At 44.4% G+C, this 21,144-nt stretch overlaps 1 protein-coding gene across 1 annotated transcript; it reads right to left on the bottom strand.

Annotated features, from left to right (window-relative positions):
• Window positions 1–1,673: 1,673 nt before the first annotated feature.
• Window positions 1,674–20,621, bottom strand: rnd3a (Rho family GTPase 3a). Its single transcript, XM_086198943.1, has 5 exons — window positions 14,084–20,621; window positions 13,793–13,880; window positions 6,002–6,111; window positions 4,291–4,425; window positions 1,674–4,094 (listed from the first exon to the last, which is right to left on the bottom strand). Exons 1-5 carry the CDS (start codon window positions 14,231–14,233, stop codon window positions 3,846–3,848), a joined length of 732 nt encoding a protein of 243 aa, XP_086055069.1. The 5' UTR covers window positions 14,234–20,621; the 3' UTR covers window positions 1,674–3,845.
• Between the last annotated feature and the right edge of the window lie 523 nt (window positions 20,622–21,144).

Genomic DNA, 21,144 nt, shown 5'->3' with positions numbered 1-21,144 from the left:
ACAAAATGAAGTACAGCGACTGATACAGATATAAAATCCACTTTCTTTGCAGCTTAATTGGTCAGTAGCAGCTACTAGCATCTGTAGTCTTGCTAGCTTGCTTGATTTTCATCTTGCAATTGCATAACATTTGCATTTTAGTGCCCTGAATCTTCCAGCAGTGGGCTGTTTTAGCTCAATGGATTACCCCAGACCCTTTGATTCTGCTTCCCCTGACCTTTTACCACAAATTCGGAAAAATATTTGAGCCCTTAGCCCATCCAGGTTAACGGAGAACATCTTTTCTGTGGTGAATTACTCCTCTTCAACATATAAGAAAAGAGTCCTCAATCTAATATCAGTGCATGTACAGTTGTGTCTTTCATTTATTTTTCATTTGACAGCCCTGCGTTCCAGCCTCTGACAACCTCATACATCTCACACTGCACACGTGACGAAGTCATTGCATGATATATCGGCTCGCCACAGGAGGGAGGGCACTTTGCACGCTCGACAGCTCGAGGGAATGTACCGTGGCGTGTGCGATGCCGCGGCCGACGAGAGGATGTAGTGAAACTCACAGAGAGCTTTTTGTTCCACTCAGCTGCTACAAAACCTGATTTTCACTGAGATGTCAAGACTGGCGAGGACTGAAGTCCAACTTTTTTTTCTGAAAGGGGAGACTGTTGTCAAGCTGAAGAGCTGAATGTTAACAGTCTGCTGCAGATACTAAAGTACTTTAGTCCACTTTATGGGCCCACACTGCAATACATCTAACTTGTTTTGATGGCTAACTCCATTAGTGCTAGCCCCGAGCTAACACAATGCTGGCAGGGTGTATTACTTAGAGCTAGCAAAAAATACCTTTAAGTCAAACATATCACTTGCAACATAAAATTCAAAACGAGTAAAGGCCCTACTCTTTCTCTGCATGTTTGGTGACAACTGCTGAAATTCTTCCTCCTTCTGATACATTTTGAAAGATACAACCATTTAATCTGTGAAAGCGGCTTTTTTTTTTTCGAATTATCAAGCAGAATTTACAGCCCGCACCTGTGGCGTTTCATGATGATTGCAAGGCTCTTGGTATAAATACTCAGGCAGGCCTGGAATTATTTTGTTTACACCACAGGTGCTGATGTCCATCAGATTTTCCATGAATGCAATCAGCTTGTCAAAGTGACCTACATCTCATGTGTGTTTACATGAAAACGCTTAGGTTTATGATTGAAACAACCTGCCGCTGACGTACGTGAGTGAGTTACCTTGTAGCCTAGCAACAAGAAAGCCCATGGAAATAACTACATAAGACACAATGATTGGTTTCCACATTAACTCACAATAAAAGTTGAAAGAGAAGATCCTTGAACTCGTGCAGAGACGATTGCCGTTACCTGAGCTCAAAGGAAAATGTGAAGCCCAGAAAGAATCCAATGACGCAACAGTCAGAAAATCTGGTCAGAGTTGTCACTCATTCTCACGTCTCGGTATCTGAAACTGTGGCATACAAGAGTAAAAATCGGGACATGTGAGCAATTATCAACCTTAAACAATCTGTAATAAAAAACACATTTTTTTTTAAATCAACGTGCAAGCTGTTTCAGAGCTTTCAAAAAAGCCTCAAACAGCAGAACACCATGAAATTCCATGGTCCCAGCGACTAGCAATGAACAGAAAACACACGTCTCTTCAATTTCATTTGCATTTATTCTAAAGGGCAAAAATATAATTCAATAAATATTGTGGGAACAACATTGGCAAAGACATTAGAAGGTGACATTGACATTCAAGAAAACATAATGTTCACAAGTAGGAGACGACAGATTCGAGAATGAAGAGTTGTTGCATCTGATTTGCCAAACGTGACAAAGCTGGCATTTGAACAAGCTGCTAACTGGGACTTCTGAAAGATACGTGAAAAGTGCATCAATACCTTTGATATCCAAGCAGTTTCTGAATTGCACCGCTGTTACAAAAAAATATGTAAAAAAACAAAAACATAACACTGTTCCTCCTCACAAATGTTTAAATTGACCCATCACTAAAACCTATTGTAGCTTTGCATCCTTAACTAAGACCTGCCACCATTTACTGAAGTCGCGTTTCAGTGTGGGAGGGGTGGTGTCTTCTCTCTTCACCCATTCAAAACAAAAATACGTAAATAAAACTGGTTAGCATTAACATTAGCATTACTTCCGAGACAGTTGGCTAACAGGTCGCAGTAGGACCACACCGGTGTCAGGTCTGACATTGGGGGCTCCTGTCAAAGATTAAGGCAACATTAGCGCTAGCTGCTCTATCCTGTGGTAGTTAACCCAAAAATAACTTTCCTTAACTATTTGTTTTTTTTTACCATTTTCTTTGTAAATACTACCGATGTAACTAAAATTTAACCACATTTAAGTTGAGTAGAAACATTAATAAGTGAGCTCGAAGAAGAAGAAAAAAAAAAGAAGCTAACAAGCATTGATAAACTAGCAAAACATGCTAGCCAGAGTTGACACCTAAGCCTGCGTAAAAGCCTGTTTAAAACTTCTAAAATGCTGCTTTTGTCAATTTTGATCGAGAGTCAAAGACCAATTCTTTGAAAATGATCAAGTTAAATATTCAAACGATGTCGCTGTAGCAGGAGTTAAATACCTCGCGCCACATTTCACATGGGCCCTCAGGGACACAAACTCAAACAATGTACTGAGAGAACAAAATTTCGAACCATGTAAGGAAAAATAAAACCATTCAAGTATTGTTTATGTTGACTCTGCCCCCGACAAGTATGTGAAGATTTCAGGAGAAAGCTAATGTTGTCAGATCCTGATTAAAAACAAGCTTCAATTCTGACTTTCGCTTCCACTTTTTAAAGTGCAGTGGAGAAGTGATTCATAGTTGCAACCAGCTTGCTATTTTATTCTAATCATGTGTTGGTCAATGAAAGCTCCTTTGCCCGTTAAAAATCTTGTAAATATGTTAGAGGTCATTTTTGTTCTTCAAAACACGTCGACTGCTTTATTTAGAGAAGCAGGCCGATGCGTTGCGAATATTCGGCACTGCACAGTTATGTCGTCCTTCTTCTGGCTCCCCAGTGTCATGCAGGCCACTTCATGAGCCGCTCAGAGACAACAACGGTGAGCAGAAACTGTCTTCAGAGAGCTATTAGGTATCTATGGCTGCTCACCAGCACAGAGAGCCCGTCTGACTGCTGCAGACGTGTAATTTTAGGAGGAAGCGATGCTCATTAGGGTGAAGCTAAAATGAAACAATGACACAGTTACACACCAATGACTTCACATTATACCGACAACAAATCCGAGACAGAAGACAAACAGGTTTCCACTGTATAGAATCTCGCCTCCACACGGGTTTCCACTTATAGTCGCAGTGAGAGTGAATCAAACCACAGTGACGAGTTGTTGTAGAAGCCCTCCGAGAAAGACAAGTCTTTGATCCAGCACACACACAACAGCAGCTCCTCTTACCCCCCAGGCAGACCCCCCCCCCATTGCCAGCTTTGGCTCGCATTCAAAAGATCAGGTTCTTTAACGAGTCTTCCTAATGACATCATTCCACTTGCTCATTTGCTGTTTCCAGCCTTGCTTCCCAAAGGAAGCTGGTCACTTCCCCGAGCAGGTCGTCCACCGACAGATAGCTTCCTCATCTGCTGGGGCGGGGGCCACATGGACGGGGACGCGACTACGCATTGAGTTTTCAGAGATTTCCAGGAACATGTACATCAATTGAAGCTTATAAATCCCCTTTCCAGACAAATACGGGGTCTTTCGCATGCAGGAAAGCGCATTGCCCCATGACTTCCTGCTTGCACTGGGCTCCGTCCTCATTCTCTTCAGTCTAATCCCCCTCAGTCTGGTCAGTCACATGACTGAGCAACTTTTGGCTTTGTCCTTCCGGAGGTCTGAGGCCACAGCTGCCAGGTCGGGCCTACCGGGCATGTGTGAAATCCTCTTGGTGGCACGGGCTGTCTTACTGCGCTTGATGTTTTTGTTGTTTTTGTTGATGCAGGCCAGCGTGGCCACGTGGAAAATGTCTCTGACGCTGTTCTCCGACTGCTGCGCTGAGCACTCGATGTACGGTGCAGAGATCTGCTTGGCCATGCTGGAACCCTGCAGAGGGAAGAGGTCGGATATGGTCAACACCGGAAGGCTTACAGGCCAGGTTAGTTAGAGGTCAGGACATTTGAAAGAAACAACCTCAACACTGACGACGGGATTTTTACTCTTATGGGAGATTACACACAGCTCACTGGAGAACTGCTTGCTGTTAAACAGCAATGCGTAGTGTCGTCTGAGGCCAGCGTACCTGATCATAGGAGACGGGGGCCTGCCGGTGGTTGGAGAGCTCCACTAGTGTGCTCAGGTCAGTGCGCAGGTCAGACTTACAGCCGACTAGAAGCATCTTTGTGTTGGGACAAAACTCCTGGATCTCCCCTTTCCACTATGGAGGAGAGGGACAAAGGTGTCAATCATGCATCTACCAGGACAACAGGAACAAAGGCTGAAAATCAACAGAAGATCAGGCCAAACGTCAAATACGTGTGGTGGACAGAGTGACCAGAGAGATCCCACGAGTTCCACCCCTCACAACCCGCCTGTTTGAGGACAAAGGTTAACTTCCTCAAGCCCCTCATGCTTTTGAATTCAGGAAAGGAACTAATAATAATCCCTGTGTTTCCTCCCTGACAACAATGCGCACTCTGTGATGGATGGAATTTCTCTCAGGTTTTAATCTGAGGCTCGTGTACCTCGGGGGCCGGCTGGTCAGGGTATCAGGTTCACTGACATCTATGGAGGCAGTTGTTCTGAAGAGTGTCGGTCTGCACAAAACACTGGTTGCTGCTGTCCCACACATGACCTTTCCCTGACATAACACTGAGGAAGAATCCTATCAAGGCATCGCAGTTTCCATGTAAAAACGGGTCCAGCTTAACAAAACAACAGTCGAAAAACCAAAGATTCTTCATTTAATGTTGTAAAAAAAACAACAACAACCTGCAAATCCTCATTCGAAGAGCCCGGAACCCACGCGCTTGATATTTCTGCTTCATAGTTTAATTGTAGCATTGACTGGCTAATTAATTAATTGTTGCAGTTCTATTTGAAACTGGGTTCAATTCTCACTGGGAGGGTCTTCTCCTGTCCTCTGGGGTTACCAGTTCCCAGATAACAAAAGCAATCCAGCAAGTGTGTGTGCTTCCATGGATCAGAATCTTTGCAGTTCTATGGCACAAGTCTGGTTCATGTACAACATGACATTAAGATCCAAAGTGGCCCAGCATGTACTATTACTGCAGTAATGCTGATCCAGTAATTGTTTAATCATGAGTATTCCAGCTCATACGGACACAGGGAATCTGACGGGGTCGGAGTTGGCCCTTTCTGAATCCCACTTCTTTTCATTTCTGTGCAAACAAACAGATTTCAACTTGCTGTGTGTTTTTTTTCAGTCCATTTCTACTTTGCGGTCCTAATCCGGACCAAATGTGATATGAATGCGTCTGTGTCACATGCCAGAAACGTCCATGTTGTAACTTTTCTGCAAAGCTGGAACACAAGAAACAGGAAGTGCCTTGCAAAACAAGAGCACATGCCAGGTGGGTTTAGTTTTTGCAGAAAACAGTGATTGTGCATCTCTACAAGGCGTTCCTGTGGTCAGATGACTGATGCCGCCTGTCCTGCCTCATTGCTAGAACATCCTTGAACACGTGGAACTCAGCCAGAGACGCCACAATCATCAGACGTGAACCACAGCGGCGCCACGTGAGTAAGAACACACATCGGTAAGGCAGCGTCACTTCCTCGCAATCACTTAATCCAGCCACCTTCCCATCACACTACAGCTTAGTGTAATCACAAGACTTGATGGGAGTAAGTGAGGCTTCAAAAAAAACCCTCCTGACTGGAACCTTTTGATCCAGTTCACAAGAACGAGAGTCTTTTATCAGCAGCAGATCAAACCCAATTAAAGCACTTCGCAGAGTTTAAAGGTGAGCGACTATCAAAGAGGAACTTACCTTCTTCAGTACGCTGTCGAGCGTTTCTGGGCGACTGATGTCAAAGCAGATGAGCACAGCGTCTGAGTCGGGGTAGGAGAGAGGCCTCACGTTGTCATAGTACGGCGATCCTGGAACAAAGGAAAACGAGAAACAAAATCAAACTCAAACTGTGACATCGGGGTCAGAGTATCCGTGAAGACGACGGCGGCCGGTCCATCACGTGAGCTAGAGTTGCTATGTGGGAAGTCAAAAAAGGTGTTTTCATCTTTGAAAAACCATCTCAAGCACCTAGAACTAAGAGATCTTATTTGGGAAATATCCCTGTTTCATCAGCCTTTTCCACTGTGATCAAATACGTTCATGGAAACTCAGCTAACGACTGCAGAAATCTCCTCCACTGCCCCCTCCTTATCCTCCACACATCTGAAGAACAGGTGGCCAGTGACATTTTCTACATTCACTTAGCTGCATGCTGCTATTTCAGGATGATCCAATGGAGATCTAACAGAGCCCGCGCTCTTCACTCAGAGGTCTGCAGTCCAATAAGCTGAATTCAGCATCACTAAAAAGCAATGTCTGCATTCAGAGGCCGGCAGCGGTGGGAGCGAGAAAAGAAAGAAAGAAAAACCCCTGCATCGTTGTTTCTAGAATGCACAAAGAAGGGAAATCTTTCAACTCTTAAGCGCTTCTGACAGTTATTCGCTCTGGCATACTTCATAGCAACCCAGCCAGAACAACAAATAACGCAAAGAAAAGAAATGTGCTGACTACAACGAGATGACTTGTTGAAGAAATCAACAACCAGAGAAACTTCAGAGTGAGGAAATGACTGCCTCCTCAAATTGAAACCATGTGCAAGGGCGACGCCCCTTCGCTCTGCCAGACATCGCAGCCAGGAAGGGTGAGGAAGGGGAGGGAAGAGGAGGGTGGCGTAATGTCAAGGTGAGTCAAGATCATATGACAAGCCGGAGCTGACCACACATAACTGCCTGCCAAAAAATCTAGAGAATTTGTTTTTGGTAACTGAAGGTTCCCCTGGGAGGTCTTTTCCAAACACTGCTGCAGGGGACAGCCAGGAATGCGCACACATACACACACACACACACACACACACACACACACACACACACACACACACACACACACTCTTTAGATCTAGGGTTCCTAATCTAAACAGTCTGGGTGGGAGACATTTTAAACAATCCGCACTTCCTTCCAGGCCGGGGCCACAATGAAGCACTCGCTGATGTTGCGTACAATGAAAGACCCTCCACCCCCGGTGAGTGAGCTCAGATTGTCCAGGAGGGGAGTCTGACGGCCCCCTTTGTACTTTCTAGGGGGTACAAAAATAAACAATCCTCTTAAATGCCACTATATAATTAGAGCTGCCACCAATTCGCTCAGTCGGATGCAGGATTTTTGGGGACCATCAGAAAATAACCACCAAGACTGAGAAGGAAAACAATACTGCTAACAGACAGAACCAATATTTGGCGATCATTGCTGCCCTGACTTAACTAGCTGACTTGTAGTTATTGCTAGTTATTAATATGATTGTGTCTTCAAAGCTGCAACCTCTGGAGCTGACAAGTTTCGTGCACCCCCCGTCCCCCCATGGCCACATGAAGCTGTACAATCCCCAAAGACATCACAACACGCTTGTAAAAGATGGTGCAGAAGTTAAGTTTGTCCACAAATTTTGATACATAATTTCTCATGAATCTCTCTCTCTCTCCCTCACACACACACACACACACACACACACACACACACACACACACACACACACACACACACACACACACACAGCTCAAGTCCCAAAAGTGTTCCTGCGTTTTCCCAGAAAGAAGTCATGACTGCTGTGATTTAGAGCCAGGATTTGATTTTCTGGTAAATCTGCTCTGGTTATTTCTTATTCCAGGGAAGAAGCTGGGAAGGTTGTGTTGTGAATGAAAGGAGGAAGATTACTGGAAACATCTTACCCCACCCGATCAGGGCACTACCATGTATGTGTGAAGAATGGTAAGCCAGGAATGTTCTGGAATGAAGCTGCATGTATGAAGAATGAGAAATCACTAGTGGTGCTTGGAAGGTATTCCCAGTAATTAACTGGGAGCTGTGTGTGAGAGAGGCTTTTGGAGTGGTGGGTAGGCGTGATGTCACAGCTCTAGCTTCACTCTCTCATCCAAATCTGAAACAAGACACTCCAACCTGCCGTCTCCTCTCTCATAAACTGTCATATTAGTTCTTTCTGCGAGATGTGAAGCAGAGAAGCCTGCTAACTGTAGCCTGGCGCAGGAAAGTTGTAGTAGTGATTTGATTTGAGGGAGTCGTCGTCGCTGTGGTGAGCTCTGCCTCAAACCCACATTCCACAGTATCACTTTCCAAATGTTGATCCAGGAGGCAGCGGTGGCGGCGTCTATGTGACTTAATGCCCATAAGCATGTCAAAATCTGAACGCCAGTGAAGCGTGCATGCTGACTGGGTTATTATCATGCCAGCGACTACACCGAACACATCGTTTTGAAGTCATGATCTCACTCTAATGTGTTTCAGGCTTCCCAGGGGCCGTGGATGCCCCTCCGATAGGTGAAGACATACAAAAAAGAATAAAAGCTAGCAACACAGGAAGTACAAGGCCAGCAGGAATTTGGGATCAACCGCAGGAATTCATTTCCCCATTTTTCACGGCTGTCTCGCTCAATCACGCCTGCATCACATTGTGTGTGTTTTTTCAGCCCCTCGGCTCCTGGAACCAATCATAGGAAAAATAAGACCCCGCGGCTGAAAGGGTAAGCTGTGGAGTCGCTTGACATTTTACAATGAATTGATTGTTTTTACCAAACCAATCATATCTGCTGTGTGCAGTGTGTGAGGTCTTGTTTAGGAGTCCATATTGCTGTGAATTTACCTGGAGATTAAAGTATTCATAGTTGCAAATCCGATGAGCACAAGTGCAAAACCATTTCATGCTTCACAACATGAACCGTGCTGGCTGTTACTTCCTTCCACCCATGTTTGCATGTTGATGTGTGTGTGTGTGTGTGTGTGTGTGTGTGCGAGTGTTTTCTGTCTTGTCTAACCGCATTAGACCACACTCTGCTTTGAGGTCATCTTCCTGCCAACCAGAAAGATAAGACACACACACACACACACACACACACACACACACACACACACACACACACACACACACACACAGACCTGGTGACTGTCATCTAATTAGCCCCTGTCATTGTTCTCTCACAGGATTTCTAAAATTGGAAGGAAGACTCACACCCTGTCCTGCCTCTCTATCAACACACACGCTCCAAACCCTCACTCCAACATATTCTTCAGTGTGTGTGTGTGTGTGTGTGTGTGTGTGTGTGAGAAACTCAACACTGCAACACAGAAGGATGGGAGAGGATACGGTAAACAATAGCAAAGGTGATCCTGAGGAAAATCCTAGTGATTTTTTCCATGACTAAGTAGAAGAGCTTCCAAGATGTAAATAAGTCTTCCTTCCTGGTTTCCAAGCGCGTTTCCACCATAAAACATGTTGGAAGATACATTCTGAGGTGATTCATTCCTGAAATTCCCACGTTCCTACCAAAAATACTATCGCAGTGCTATGTAGCGAGCTTGGAATCAGCTTCGAAAATATTCCATGACATCCTGTCGGAATTCTTCACACACCAATGTCATGGAGGTTCATCTAACACAAACAGTCCTGAAGTAAACCAGCTGCAGCAGACGGGCTGGAGGTACGGCAACAGGTCTGCCGGCCTGCTGATTTACTGCATAGCTATCATAGCTGAGCGTGTGAGTGTGCGTGAGTGTGGAGAGGTGTTAAACATTCAGAAACACCTCAGGAAACAACACACAGTGACAGACTCGTCCCAAAGCTTGTATAACACACGGTGACATCAACGAAGACGTGTATTCACTGCAAAGATGACACGTATGCCACCTCAAAAAAATAATACCATACATGACTTAAAACACGTCGCTCTAACAGACTTAACTTTCACAATAAAGAGTTAGCATCACTGTAACTGTGAAGCGATGCCACGTGACTAAAATTCAACAACGTTTTGCCTAAAAATAGTCGAAACCACCCAAGTTTATGGAGGTTGTAAAAAATGTTAATAGGTCAACATGCATTTTTCCAGGACTGGGAGCACGTATGGACATACTTGGACAAATGTTTGCTTTACGGCATCATAACTGTGTTGGAGACGTGTTTTAATTCTCTCCACTTCCAGCCATGATTGTGCTGTTTCCATAGAAGAGCAGGACTTTATAGTGCAGTGAAAAAAATGAGCCCACACGCAGTAAAACTGTGACAGAACACCCAGAAAATCCTTGGGGTTCAAAGGGTTAAACATATCCTGCCCAACTTGTCCACGCATCAGTGTTTCATCCACAGCCAGTTCTTCCATCACTGGCTAAGAACAGAGACACAAAGTTCTAAGTTAATCAAGAAATATCTGATCAAAGCAAAGTAAATAAAGTCAGATTAAGCAGTCAAGTATGTAAATAGCTGTTTTTTTATTTGAAAAGTGTTTGACAAGACAAATGTTTATCTTTCTGATCTCATCTCAGGGGGGCAAACTGATGGAAAACCACATCCAGATGTTAAAACAGCATGAGGGTCTACCTCAGCCAGCTCTGGAGGTGGGGGTTGGGGGGGGGGGTTGCTAATGACACATGAGACCACATTAACAGCTAAATACCAATGAGGGACGTCTGTGTCGATAACTAAACAGGAAACACGCAAACAGGCGAACGAGCGACTTCAATGTCAAGTGCAACATGACACAGGAAGTCCAGACGATCCTCCAGTTGCTTCACTGCTGTCTCAAGGTTGTCTTGCCTCCCTGAATTCCCCCTTGATTCAATTTCCCTCTGTAGGCGAGGCAGGGCTTTAGTGCACCACGCCACTTCTCTTTCACTCCGCTAAGGATCCAGGCCTGCTGGGTACAATAGGGGTCTTTGTAGAGGAGGAAGTAGAAACCTTTCGTCTGAGGAATGCCAGACATGCGGCTCCAATTCGCTGAGCCCAGAAATGGGATCCAACGCAACAATGGCTGCCGACAGAGGAATGGTAAAATGTGTGTGAGCAGCTTTGGTGTGCGTGAAACCGTCCCACGACAGCCAGGAGCTACGGGAGGTTATGTGGGACGGAGGCGTTATCTCGCTCTATCTGAATTTCTGGGTTTTCCAAACTGGGTCATCTTTTAAAGTGCCGAGACAGCAGGCAGCTGTTCAAATCAGCACTAAACAAAAACAAGTATTTTCCCAGAAGGTTCTCCCCGATTCCGATCATCCACCGAGCCTAACATGTGTCTCTCTTTGGGAGAGCTCTGATGAAATTTCATTTGGGAAATTGCCTGATAGATTCGGAACAAAACAAATCAGCCGGATTCATGAGAAACTGAGCTTTTTCCGGCAGCACGAGAAGCTCCACTGTAAAGATGCACGATGGGCAGAAGACTAAATAAGAGCAGTTTGGCTCTCATTCATATTTCAGCGGTCGGATGGGTGTGTGTAGTCCTAGTGATGAGCTCATAAAGATGATGACCCAAGTCTCCACGGGTCTAGTGCACTCACAGAGTTCATGTGGACAACAATAACCTAAACTTACTCCAAATAAGACAAACGTGATAATGACAGAGATGTCCAGAATAAAGGCCCCCCCACTGGACCACTGTGCTTGTTTACACGCTTTGTAAACAGAGGAGGAACTTGAACTTTGATACCAGCACTGTCACCAGCTCCCCTCCAAGATTAGCAATGGAACATTCCATCCTTCCCGAAAATTCCCATCTTGAACCAGCAGTGTAAAAGCGGCTGATAAGTTTGCGAACTCCCTCACCATGTATCAATCAGTGGAGCCTGAAGAATGGATTGAGTCAGTTTGGGATTCTGGAGCCTGATGATAGGGAGTAAAAACAAAACCCCCACCCAAAAATCTGATTCAACAGCCTGTTGCTTATGCATGTATTCAAATAACTTAGCGCTCATTTTTTTTGCTGTTTGCATTCACTTAGGTGTCTCTCATGGAGGCAGATAATGGAAACCACTTCCTCTCCTGGTGAAAAAAAAAGAGTAAAGCATCAAAGGCAGCGCAGGCAGACCCCACCCTGAGGCCGGGAAGCCGGGCTAGCACAGACAAGCAGGGCAGGCGAGGGCTGGGGAGGGTGGGCAAATGGAGGGTAATACAAATATCAGGCATTTACTTTAATGACTCCCATCAGCCTCCCTTTCTAAACACCCAGCAGGCTGCTCATTAGGGTCACTCATCACTGCAGAACAAAGACCCCCACCATGTGTGGAGGTGAGGGAGAGGAGGGCGGGCACCTCGTTGTGTCTGTTTGTCTTCATTTCTGCACCCAGGTCTATGTTTGAGAGCATGCCAGGGGTCACACAGACATACAGGAACACACACACACACACACACACACACACCTCAGGAGATAAGGATCGATTGGATTGGCCATAGCCGATGGGTGTACAAAGAGACCAGTCGGGCTGAAAGCTGAATCAATCAGTCACTGGGAGAGTGTGTGGGCTTTGGTGGGTGGGGGGTAAGGAATGAAGCGGGGTCTGGCTTCATCCACTGATCTAATAGGACCCCCTCCTCACAGACACACACACACACACACACACACACACACACACACACACACACACACACACACACAGTTTTATGAAGCAGAGAGAAAAAGAGAAATGGCTCCAGGCCGCTGGCCAAAACACTGCAATAAAACTAAATTCTCACTCCTCAGGCTGGCTTTCATTTCTTCTCGTGTCACATTACATACAACATCAGGGTGTGTGTGTGTGTGTGTGTGTGTGTGTGTGTATGTGTGTTAAACATTTGTTCTTACTTTCACTTCCTGTATCGTAAATACTTCTTTTGCTGCTCAACAAAGTATCAGAACATGTCAAAAAACTGAAAAAGTTGCTCCGACATTTCCCAGGAATTCCACGCTAGAGATGAGCAACAGCTGGCTGTTTAGTTAATCCCCGCCCATGACACCCACACAGACACAAACATCCCCCCCACACACACCCCTACACACAAACTCAACACATGCTTGCAACACATGCAACATACGCCATACCCTCACGCCAGCCTTCCTGACTTCTGTGCTATTCACTCCTCAGGCATTGATGGATGATGGAGTGGGTTTGTTTACACACACACACACACACACACACACACACACACACACACACGCACGCTCAGGGGAAGCAGCAGCTGGACCCTGAACACCAAAGTCCAGCAGCCAATGAGCGATAAAAACTGAGAAGAGCTCACATTCCCAACTTTTTTTTCAAAGTGTGTCCTCCAGATGTGTGAATTGGAGCCATGTCTCCTTCCTGTAAGCTTTAATACACATCATAAAAATGACACCCATAATGCATTTCTGCTATGTTACCATGTAGGTAAAAGGTGAGTCCTTGTTAATCTGAGGGGAACTGTGTCTGATGGATTAACCCAGCTTTATTAATCAAAATGGGTCACAGATTAATTTCAGCATTTAAAAAAACCAAAACCAAAACCCAGACAAACCCCGTGAGGTCCCGTGAGGTGGGGGCTTCTCGAGAAATGTGTGTCTGCTGAGGTGGAGAACCAGCAGTTCCAAGCACCCTACACCACTTGGAACAACTCTGTCAAGCCCTAAACATCCTGGGATGACCTCATCATGAACGGCTCCTAGACTTTACTCTGCTGTCACGGGGGGGTCTGTGTGTGGACGTGTCCAGACATTTCACCAGCATCAAATCAATTAAAGGAAAAAAAGAGGGCGTGGTTACCTGAGGTGTCCCACAAACTGAGCTCGATCCTCTGCGTGTCGATCTCGAAACTGGCGGTGTAGTTCTCAAACACGGTCGGGACGTAGCTCTGCAAGACACGCAGCGGAGAGCACGTTAGACAGGAACTTTACTCCTACTACTGCAGTACTACCAGCACTGCTGAGAGCAACACATGGGTCCGTCATGTGGGTCATACCGCACATTTGCCACATGCATGACTATCACTCACACACACAGATACAGAGAGAGAGAGGGACAGTTGATCATGCAGGTCCGGAGGAGGGGGCTCACCTCGGGGAAACAGTCCTTGGCGAACACGTGAAGTAGCGCAGTCTTCCCGCACTGGCTGTCCCCCACCACCACTATCTTACACTTCACACTCTGACTGGGATCCATGCCGGATTTCAGAGATAGTTTCTGGCAAGGCCGTCTCTCCTTCATTGATTTCTGTCGTGGTGAAATAAAAGACTCCAATGCCGTGTGTGAGTCGTGGTCGCTGGGTGTGAAATGCAGCCCGTCTCCGCCGCCGGTGTCTCCGCCCGCTCTGAGCCGGTACAGGCCATTTGCTTGTTCTTATAACGGAGCAGGAGCCAATGGCAGCGGGTCTCCTCCTGCCTAGATGAGGCTCGTCCCTCCACACACACACACACACACACACACACACACACACACACACACACACACACACACACACACACACACACACACACACACACACACACACACGATGGCGCCCCCGTCCGGTTTGGACAGACATGACACTGGAAGTCACGACTCACATCAAAGTTAATAAAGTATTTATTACTATTGTCAATACGATGAAGTAGCAGTGGTAGTAGTAATAGTCTTCTAGTCTACTACCACCACCACTGTGTGCTGACCACTGGATTTTGAAAGCACTGCAATATTCTAATATCATGTAGAATTAATGATACTTTAATAAACTTTATATCAAATGCTTTTCTACTTTTGCTGAAGTTAAATTTTGATGAAGACTTATACCTTCACCAATATGCTGTAGTCTACATACATATTTTAACTACTAAATAACAGTGTTTGGTTTGTAATTAGCGTTGGCTCCCTGCTACTCTTCACTGCATCTCAATCAGTTATGGTGGATCGAAATAAATTGGGGGAAAATAAGAATCGATGTTCTAAACTCGCAATAATGAAGCAGGTTGCTGAGTCCCGCTGTAAAATATCAATTAAAAAAAGGCTGCCAATTTGACCTTTTTTATCAGGGTTTTTACAATAGTTTTAATTCACAAAACAAATTGATAAATTGAGTTTAAGTGTAGTCTATACTTATATTACATTTACTGTTTCTGAAATAATTCAAAGATTAACTTTTCCAGGTAAACTTTGGAGAAAATTTTGTTTTTAAGTGATTGTCCATTTTCCTTCTTTGTCTGTGTTTATTAGAAATCTTTTCCTGTTGAATGCATACTTAAGTTTTCATTTCAATGAAGGCTTTTATGCTGAAAAAAACCCCAGCAGGTTCACTCTGTCAAAATGAGATTATCCAAAATATAGGACATGGTGATTCATTCTTTCATTTTTTTCCCTCCAAATATGCCTAATCCACACACTCCTTGTCCACAAAACAAAACCCCACAATTGTCACAATCAAGCAAAACAAACTAAAGACCACATCCCATTGAATATGTAGCATAACAACAAACTCAGCCAGCTCAGCGTCAGAGGAAGCAGCTGTAAACTGCAGCAGTGCCTGCAAGTGGGAGGAATAATTCTCTGATTAGTGTGTTCACACCACTTTTAACAAGGTGCCCATTGCCTTTTAAGGTTCTCTGCTGGGTCAGAGCACAATAAAGGGCCCATCGAGGCTCCTGCAATTCACACGGAGTTAAATTTGATCCCAAGGTGAAACTGCAACACAATTTATTTTTGTCATTCACTGAATTCTTGAGGAGAACAAGCCCTTTGGCTGCTTATTAGCGGAACCTTGCAAGCGTGTATTGATTAAGCCACCTCGACACCTCAGGTTTTTTGCCTTTGAGGGATCCATATTTGAACTCTCTGAACCCCGCCGTCGCAGGCTCTGCTTCTTTCCTGCAAGCAGCTTTGGTAAGCTTCCAGTGAGGATTCCCTCATTATCTGTGAATAATACATGTTCTTATTGTGGCATACGCAGACAGTTTTTTTTGTAAAGAAAACACATTTCATATTATCTAGATCCTCGAGTGAAGACAGAGGGAGGGTAAAATGAAAAACAAATTTCCCTACGGAAATGATAATGCGCCACATTCACATCTCTTTCAGCGTGAGCAGGGACCCTTCTGGTTCCAAGGCCTCATCTTCCAGCCTGCAGGCTCCTTTCCAAACAAGGCATCGGCTGCTAATTTCACAAAAAATGGGGGAAAACAGCAGTGTTCTGCATCAGTTCTCCCCTCTGCGTCAGAGTGATTGGACTCTTGGTGTTGCTGGCAGGATTTTTTTTTTTTTTTTTTTTAACAGCAAGACAGCTCCACCCTGCAGGCTGTGTGGTAGGAGTCCCGTCTGTTGTGTGGGAGCTTTGCCTCCAGGACACAACAATGCCAGGAGAGAAGGGACGGAGGGATTTTTCACCAGCGCTCTGCTATTTGGCTGCTATCTCTCAACCACATGACTTCATTCAAACCCCGGCCCATACAGGAGGTTGTGCTGTGTTACCTGTCTGCATAGTAACACGCTTTTTGGCCCTGAGCTTTACAATTTACATATGTCCAAAATGTATCCACTGTAGCAAGACAGATTACAAGACTGCATTAGCTGAGGTGTTGACACACCGTGTTCCCCTAGTTGTATTCAAGCCAGCTCTGTGTGTGTGTGTGTGTGTGTGTGCTGCCATTGCCTGCAGCTCTGCCAGTCTCACTTGGGTGCAGCTACACACTTGGCCCAAAGTGAGGCTGTGCAGATTGACTTCAAACATTAAAGGTAAACTATAGTCATTTGTATTCCAGCGATCAGCTGTCAGCTGCTTCCAGGGCCTCAATGTCACAACATGATATCGATTCTTTGCCGGTATCAGACAATTTAATCAGAATGTGACACCAGCGCAGTTTTATAACCAGTTCAGTTATGCTCTCAACTTAAGTTATGCTTCACGATTTATTCCTGAGCTCTGACAAAACATGACCACGAGGTCATTAGAGTAAAAAGGGTTCCAATGTTTTCAAAAAGTTGACATACCATGGGAATATCAAAATAAAGGTGCGCCATTCATACCGTTATTGCATGCTGATATTTTCAACTGATTTGGCTGATAGTTTTTAGATTTCAAACATTTCTCTTTATCATAAAACATTTGGAAAAGCTCATAAATAACATATTTATGGCAATGTCTCCTCTTCATGAACAACAGATGATGAGCAGAGGACAGAATCAAGCATTCCTGGACAAACAAAACAATATCTATGAATACCACACTGGTATTGTCAAAGTTGCACTGCATTCTGGTCTACTGAGTCTCCCAGTCCCCAAACATGACATTTATGTGATATTTTAGGTTGCTGGAATGAAGAACACACTGGACCCAGATGGATGTTGTAAACTGGGTTCTTTATGTTAATGGAACTGGCAGACAAGTACAGTTACCCAAATACTGTACACGGTTCCCAGAATAGAAATGAGGGTACCACCTGTTTCTGGTCACGTGGTGCCAGTCACCATTCTGTCCGTGCAGTAGATTTCCAAGGGGACATGAAAGCAGCAGACCCTCCTGATTAGAGCTCATTTTCAGATACAAATATGGCGTTTCATCGTCTTGTTGAGAAACATGGAGCCTCAGCTCAGATGATCTTCAGGAATCCTTGACTGAAACATCAATATGTTTCCTTCTGGACTGCCGGTATGTCGCTACCTGCCTTCGCTGACTGTTACAGTCAGTAAAATAATGACACGTCCTTGAAAATGTGGGGAATCCTGGTGGCAAAAAAAACCCGACTCCATTCATTCAAGCTTTTATTTGACTTTGGAAAAAAACAAAGCCTCACTGTCTGTGTGGAATGAATGACTCCTAATGCCTTATTACACAACCAGGTCAGCGCACGTCTACCTTGAATGTTAGAAAAACATATTTTCAGTGATAAATAATTTGAATTATTCATAGAAAAAAAGAAAATCCCTCGGAGCTGCAACCATGTAGTTTCCAGTGATTAACTCCTATTTGTGTGTTTTATAGAGCGAGAACCGATGTGATCGGTGAGATCCAGCACGGTTCAGGTCTGGGTTACGCACCACTGCACATAATTCTCCCCGTCTGTAAAAGCCTCTTGGAACTCTGTATTACAGGAATTTACCGTATTGCTGCAACAGTGTTCCGAGATGTTAAGCAACAACAAGAGGATATTTCAAAGTGATTTTCTGATAAAACAAGTTGTGTTTTTTTTTTTTTTTACTGCCAGAACAGGTCAGAGAACGGTTAAGAACGAGTGGGAAATGAAAGAGAGGTGGTTTTCACCAGGGGGCTCGCAGTGCTGGAGGTGTGTGACGAGTCTGGGTCACTGGGTCTCCCTCTCCCCCGCCCTGCCCCGACAGCATGTTGCCCCACAGTTATCTCTGTCGACGTGCATTCAATCAGCAGCGCACTGACATTTGCTACTGGGGCAAACGCAGCACACACTGGCTGGCTTCCGTTCGAGAGGGATTTCCTCAACTGTGAGTCACCATGACTGGAAAATTAAGGGCAAATTCACGATTGTTTGTTTTTTTTTCTATTCAGAAACCAGTGGGATGAACTGCAGTGTGTTTTTGCCACTGTCTTGGCTTTGACCCACAAAGGTTCTTGATCGAGTGTCGAAGGATCGAGTCCCAGCTTGACCAGTATGGGATTTTAAGGGCTGATGCTGATATTAGGTAAAAACAAAAAACATCCAAAAGTTACACCAGAGCAGCACTGGAGTGCAGCGAACGCCACTGGACAAAAGGTGCGGGATGGAAAAGACAGACCTCATTTCTAAATCAAAGGTCAGATTAGCTCATATTGGCCTATCAAATGCAATTGCAAAATCCCAAACAGGACATTATCGGTCCTCTTTTTTTGTCATTTTAGTGAACATCAAAGCACTCTTGTCTTCAAAGTGTTTAATCCAGAATACAGAGGTTGCCAAGGACGTTAAACACCATCGTAGCTAAGTGAGAGGAAACACAGAGCTTATTTGTGTTGATGCTGGAGTCACACATCTGTGGGGCAGTCACATCAGCCTTGTACTACAAGTGACTGCATTCACACTTAAAAAACAACAAATGTGATGTTCATTCCTGGAGATTATCATTCTGAGCAAATGGGCTTTTTTTTTGGGTGCATTAATCAACAAATCAATTGGCTTTGGGCAAAGCTAAGTTCCACTGAGGAGGTTAGCCTGCACAAAATACGCCACCCCTATGACACTTAAGATGGAAACATGAAATTCCAGGTTGCATAAAATAAAGACAGCTTCAGTCAGACCTCTGAATCTGTTCTGTTCACTTTAGCAGCTAAATCTTCCACATTTAGTTAAAAATGAGATGTAAAAGGTGAGTTTGATCTTTTGCTCAGCGTGTCCGCTCTTTCAGCCCTGCTCTGCTGCCAGCAGCTTTCAGAATAAAGAGAGATGTTATTTCACACTCGCTGGGCCGCCGAGTGACACATGTGAGTTACGTGAGCTTCTACATACTTATTACCTAGCATGTATATTTCATGAGGAAATGAAATGCCTCCCTCTTAGTTACTGTTGCTATGCTGGTCAAGCTCTCCGTTCTGCTACGTCAGTTATAGGATGGAGCCGTTGACAGATTTATGGAGTTCCTTGGTGTCTTGGGTGATCAAATAAAACATGTCTTTTTAATGCGAGGGACATGCGTTTGTAATCAAAAGGTTGTTAATACAAATTCAAAACTTTTCTGTCTGAATCTCACAGATGAAACTGAAAATCTAAGATAGTCTTGACTGGACACGGCAAATCCAAAAATTTCCATTTTTATCTTTGAATCACAAACGTATCTCACTTTCAATAAACAAGTTTTCTTTTTTTTGGGGGGGGGTGGTTTGCGAGCAAACCAATTCTCTTTGATTGCACAATAAAGATTTACAGATTTAATCAGCTGGTGAGCGCTAGCTAGATAAGCTAATGTAGACAAACTAACGTTAGCCACAAATCAGTGTATTACCTAATATGAGCTGACAGGAAGACCACGTTTTTCTGGAAAACCCCATTCGTCATGTGAAGGCTGCATCATCTGTAACCACTATGAATCTGATATAATATAAAAGGATTGTGGATTGGAACAGTCTCTGACCACAGCTGAGGACAAGCCCAAATTCCTTTGAGCATAAAATCTCCCCATACACCTTTGAACCTCCTGGCTCGAGTTGAGAATTTAACATACAAGTTATTTTACGCATTGAATTTTTCCAGGAGTGGAAATTCTGCTGTGTATTTGTGTATTTATGTTGAAATCAGCAAGGCTCTTCAAATCTGCACTGCAAGTCATTGTGAGTGAGTTAACTGGGGTCAGCTGTTCCTGGAGTCCACAGTTTGAACAAACACTGCCTGACTCAGCTGCTATCAATGAGATTACAGCAGCTACTATGCAGCACCAGAGCCAAAATGTCTCATCTAACAGGTAAAATGCCAGAGGGACTCGGCAAAATTTACAGAATGAGAAATATTTGTTCCTTCTTTAGCTACGGAGCTTTCTGGTGCATGAAGTATCCGACTGGGCCCCCCTAATGAAGGCTAAGAAGCCTTGGTTCCTCCCCTCCTAGCTTCCTAACACATGACATTTTCTTTTAATAAACCATTAGCTTGATATCCTTCGCTGAAAGTACTGAGGGGCAGAGAGGGCACACGACAGTGACGGGAACACACACACACACACACACACACACACACACACACACACACACACACACACACACAGAGGATACAAAGGCAATGACACGAGTACAGTAGGTCTGTTAGTTTCCTCCCATCAGTCATTAGGTCTGTTCAATGCATGGATACACATACTGATGTAATGAGGCACACTGAATATGTTGGGCCTGTGTGTGTGTGTGTGTGTGTGTGTGTGTGTGTGTGTGTGTTGTGTGTGTATGTTTCAGAGTCTGAAGGATGAATCATTCCAGGGATGACCTGATTCTTCAGGGAAGTTTGATCATGTGTGTGTTTGCATGTTTGGGGCTTAATGGCGCATGAAATGATGTCTTCATTAGCATCTCGCCAGGATAAACCACATGATGGGGCAATAATCATATCTGTCAGTCACATGACAGCAGCACACAGTATTTGTAAGTCTATCAGTGAAATCAAGATGGCGAAAACACTACTATTATTTATTATTTTTTTTTTTTAATCAGTATTTTAATAACAGCA

This window comes from Aulostomus chinensis, chromosome 1 (assembly GCF_037954235.1).
Source record: "Aulostomus chinensis isolate RoL2024-O1b breed Wild chromosome 1, RoL_Achi_v1.0, whole genome shotgun sequence".
NCBI classification, from domain to species: domain Eukaryota; kingdom Metazoa; phylum Chordata; class Actinopteri; order Syngnathiformes; family Aulostomidae; genus Aulostomus; species Aulostomus chinensis.
This window is presented reverse-complemented; position numbering and strand designations above follow the sequence as displayed.

Coding starts and splice junctions, on each gene's coding strand:
- rnd3a (XM_086198943.1), bottom strand. CDS start 14,233: ATGAAGGAGAGACGGCCTTGCCAGAAACTATCTCTGAAATCCGGCATG. Junction 6,112..13,792: donor CAGTTTGTGGGACACCTCAG/GTAACCACGCCC, acceptor CCTTTGTTCCAG/GATCGCCGTACTATGACAAC. Junction 4,426..6,001: donor TCGACAGCGTACTGAAGAAG/GTAAGTTCCTCT, acceptor TCTCCTCCATAG/TGGAAAGGGGAGATCCAGGA.